At 37.8% G+C, this 5043-nt stretch overlaps 1 protein-coding gene across 1 annotated transcript; it reads left to right on the top strand.

The window, feature by feature from the left end:
• The first annotated feature begins 216 nt into the window (after positions 1–216).
• rprma (reprimo, TP53 dependent G2 arrest mediator candidate a) lies at positions 217–1653 on the top strand. The gene has a single exon (XM_068034541.1). The coding sequence runs from the start codon at positions 533–535 to the stop codon at positions 923–925; it is 393 nt and encodes a 130-aa protein (XP_067890642.1). The 5' UTR covers positions 217–532; the 3' UTR covers positions 926–1653.
• Positions 1654–5043: the final 3390 nt, after the last annotated feature.

Raw genomic sequence — 5043 nt, forward strand, 5'->3', positions numbered from 1 at the left:
AACATACAAAAAAAATTCATAACAGTTCCTAGTATTTCTTCACTTGTTTTGCAATTGAAACTATACAGCTGGATGGTTTCACATGAACAGATAATTGTTCCTTCCATCCTTCTTCTAATGAAAGACAGATACTAAAAAGCCTTTAACTAAGCATGACTGATTTCATGCGACTGTCCTCGTGACTTATTCCGATCCGCTGCCAATTCCCAACGTGTTCTCCATATCCAAGCCATTTCCCGGATTCGGCAGACCTGTCAAGCGAAGAAAGGGGCGCACTTGCTTTTGGGCGTAGTGACGCTGAGACTGATTGCCTCCTCTTTCAGAATGGTTTCATCCAAACAGGTATAATAACCGGAGCGAAGCAAACGCAGCTTCCACTTGGGGCGAGTAAACAGCGAATTACAAAGCAAATGCCACTCCCCGAATGAAAGCTGAGGAGAATAGATAGCTGACCTTTCCGAGTTCAGCGAGCTGTTTTGACACCAAGAGTCGGGGGATTGCAACTTCAGGCATTTGGATTGAACATTGCCGAATGCGCGGGCTGAAGCCACCTGTTCCATCACAACTTAAGGCTCAATACCAAGAAGTAGCAGCAATGAATTCGACACTAGTGAATCAGACTGAGAGCACGGTATATTTTAATCGGACCGATTTCCTGGACTCCATGATCAAATGCTGTAACGATAACTATTCCTCAGTCGTGACAGAGGATGGCTTCGTGCTGACCGCTCCGGATGAGAGAAACCTTTTCATCGTGAGAGTGGTTCAGATCGCTGTGATGTGCGTCTTATCTCTCACTGTCGTCTTCGGGATATTTTTCCTCGGCTGTAATTTGCTGATCAAATCAGAAGGGATGGTCAACTTTTTGGTCAAGGACAGGAGACCTTCCAAGGAGGTAGAAGCGGTTATTGTTGGTCCTTTTTAGCAGCGACTACCAAAAGTCATGGGAGTGTTTCAGATTCCTGATAACGGCTTTGCCATTAACTCCAGTAGACATGTCCTGCACCATCCCTAAGAAATGAAGGGACAGTTGGGCAGATCAGTATTTTAGATATGGAATGAGGAAGCCAAGGTGTTGGGATTGTTCCTGTTGTCTGGTTAACACCGGACTTTGCAACGTGACGGCGACATACATGTTGGATCTTTTGGTGGGAATGACTTAGACATTGACCAAACCCTGGCTGAAGCGATTTGCCAATTCCTTTCCGTGGCCAAAGCAGATCATTTAAAGAATGTATAGGAATCATTGCACAAGTCAAACAAGAGCCGATCAAAACTTGCAACATGGAATGACTTTCCCGACTGTTCAGTTGTAATTATAACTGTTGTTTTTTGCGCTCTTTGACATTTTTCTAAAATATTAATCCTTATCATTTTATTGGAAATCAACAGTACATCTTGACGTCCGTCTCTTGCAATGTTTCTAAAAAAAAATCAATAGTTTTCTTGCAAAAGCGTGCGGTGTCAAAATGTATTTTAAATGTTATTTGTATAAACTACAATTTAATACGAAACCTCTCTTTAAGAATGGCAGATTGTCATTATAGTCACTGAGCCTTTAACATTTATTATCTCACGGATACCAAACGTGTTATGAAAAATCAACAGTTCTGTTTTGTATTTCAAAATATTATTAAAATGTACTCATTTGTTCTTTGGTTTCATATTATTTAAACTAACGATGAGAAATAAGTGAACTCTTTCAGAAGATTTTGCGGAGAGCTGCTGCTCGTATATTGATCTAGAAAGTCACTTTAGCAGATGTACAGGGAAGAATTCAACGATCAGTTACCTAGATGGATGCTAATCGCGCGCTGATGGAGTAACCGAGTAAAAGTCCATTCCTCCTGCAGGTATAATAAAACTGCTATTAAAAACACAATCAAACCTGGGCAGGGTTAGTCAACAATTGAGTAAAGCTTTCGATTTCCTGAGGTTCTATGCCACTGGATTTATGCTAATCGTTTTGGAAATTGGAGTTTGCTGTAAAATTAAGAGTGGCCGCTGAGTTCACAATAACCTCCCTTAAATCGACAAACAAATAAATAAATAAATGAGGGTAATAAAAACAAAATACTGCGGATGCTGGAAATCTGAAATAAAAACAAGAAATGCTGGAACCACTCAGCAGGTCTGGCAGCATCTGTGGAAAGAGAAGCAGAGTTAACGTTTCGGGTCAGTGACCCTTCTTCGGAACTGATGAAGGGTCACTGACCTGAAACGTTAACTCTGCTTCTCTTTCCACAGATGCTGCCAGACCTGCTGAGTGGTTCCAGCATTTCTTGTTTTTATTTTAAATAAATGAGGGTGTTGTGGCAGAGGGGTAGCTACAATCCCTAAAACTGGACCCTTAACAGTTCTTACTATTAAATAAAAAAGGTTGCCCTAGATAGATAAATATACAATCTGGAACTCAGCGAAAGCGTTTTAGTTCGTTTCCCTTCGCAGCTGTTGCTTGTTTTTTTTCCCTCTAGCTTCGCTTTGTGCGTGCGGTGTTACGTTCCATGAGGAAATCACAGCAGTAGATGTGTGGATGCTGCTAAAATCATTTGCAATGTCTAAATTACTGTTTCGATACATAGTTCAGGTGTTGCAAATTTATATACATGTACAGATGCCAGGGAGATTATTGGCTGAACGTGTTTACACAATTCACTAATAATGATCTTAGTTGCAATAGAAGACAGAAACTTCGTTGTGTACAGGAACAAGCGCAAGCCCTTTATTTGGAAATTAAACAAAATAGAGACGGCGGTCAGTTGCTCCAGGCAATTCTGATGCTAAGATTCTGATGCCAGCCAGTAATATCGCACTTATAATAGCCTGTATTTAAACCCATAGGGAACAACTGAATGGATTAAGATTCCCACCGGAATTTAATCGGAATTCTTTCATGTTTTTATTGATGTTAGCCGGAAGTTTTTTTTAAGTTGGCAAATCGATCGAAGTGCGACATCTCTTCTGAGACAATGCGTTATTTGATTTTTAAAGTCAGTGTTGCATTATTTTGAATCTGTTGTTTTATTATCTGCTTAATGCAGGCAAGTAAAGAGTGTAGGAGTCTTTTTCAAGTTGACATAGTAACACTTTCCTGGATAGAAAGTTTGTAAAATGGTTTTTCCTTGACAGACCGGAATGATCTCAAGGACATGAGCCGGAACTCCAGTGATGGCAAGGAGCTGATGTCATTCCTTTCGGCAGCTCACGTAAATCAGCACTGAACACCCATTCCACTCCCATTGATCATCATATGGGTCAGAGATGTGTAAGATTAATAACGATTCAGTGTACAATAACCCTAATATTATACCCCCGAATGAGTAAGGATAACACAGAAAACCTGCCCATTCAGATGGCAATGTGCCAAGAATTGCAAGGAAGTTCTCCCAATGTCTTGATCGGCATTTATCTCTCCATCACCACCACGAAATAAGATTAATAGGTTACTTAGTTTATTTATTGTTTGTATCACTTGGATGTGCACAAATTGGCTGCGAGATTTACCTATAAAACAAATGACTGCGTCAAAAGAATTTCATGGATTGCAAAGTGTTTTGGGATGTCCTGATTATAACGATATAAATGCAAGCTGTTTCTTTTTATACATTTGTAGATAAACATTCTAAGTGCAGTAACATGCTCAAAAGGTAGATTCTACCTTAGTTATTGGGTGAAGTGTTTAATAACTAAAACGACCGCAAACTTTTGTTTGAAATGGCACGAGTTCGTTAGTTTATCCTGTAAACCATGGAGTCCATTTCCAATTCATTAAAGCAAGCTGAGCTTCCACGCTAGGATAACTGGCACTCTTCACTATTGTTTGTTCGGGTGAAGTATAACAGTGTGTAATATTCAACCATGTGTGGGCACCTGACACGCATATATCCGATGGCTAAACATGTTGCTGAGTGTACTCCACTCGCTGGCAACAAAATAATAATTTTGATGTTTGTAATTTCTGATTATTTGGATTCCAAAAGAATAATATTAATTGCTCAGCCAACAATACCAGGACTGCATTAATTTTATATATGATGATGATTGTATCGTCTTTTATACAACTGATTGATGTATTCCATTGGATATTAGAAGAGATTTATACTGAACTACTGACTCTCCATTCTTTCTCATTTAATGACTTGGAGGAATATTTTGTCAGATTTTTCTATAGACGATAATGGATATCTGGGAGCCAGGCTGTAAACTTAACAAAGGTTTTTAGTGATGTCATAAATTATCAAAACCAGTTTCAATCCTTTTATAACAATCATCTGAATCCCAAAATGAGATTATTGCCTTTAAACTGCTACTATATATTTAGCATTTTTTAATGTTTATATATATTGCAGAATTGACAGGCAGTTTTAGTTTATTCCCACTCTGTCTTATTAATGGCCAACATTACTTTCGGTTAGTGCCTTTAATTATTATCACCAAAAGTTTAACAATTCTGGTTACCATAGCAAGCTTTTTGAATACCAAGTACGATTACTAATAACAATGATACGTGAATGATTCACTGAAACAACAATCACTATGTAAGTTTTGGAACAATTTCTGCCTTGTTTGGTACATTGTTTTTGGAATGCTGAAGACAATGCATTCTGATGTATCTGTAAACAATGGGAGGTTGATGAAATTAAATATCTTGAATGGATATTGAACCTTGGTCAGTGATTGCATCCTATATTGCAGTAGGTATTTTTTGATTTGGCTTTTTTTGCCTGTCAGCATATATGGCCATGGCTATGTGCACAGTAGTTTTATTTTTATCTCACCAACATGAAAATGTGTTATTGGATTTTCACCATAGTTGGTACATAATTTTCTTATTCACTGGGTTCGTAATTTGTTTCAATCATGAGATTGTTACAAAATGCTTAAACTTTAAAATGATATATAAACACTGAAGGTTATGAATAGATAAGAATGCAACTATGATATGAATAGCCTGATATTTGAAAAAATCTTATAATATTATGATAATTATATTTTAGTGTAAATAATATCTGATGCATCAAAAATAATACCTATTGTCCAACA

Source organism: Heterodontus francisci, chromosome 7, assembly GCF_036365525.1.
Source record: "Heterodontus francisci isolate sHetFra1 chromosome 7, sHetFra1.hap1, whole genome shotgun sequence".
Classification (NCBI taxonomy): Eukaryota; Metazoa; Chordata; class Chondrichthyes; order Heterodontiformes; family Heterodontidae; genus Heterodontus; species Heterodontus francisci.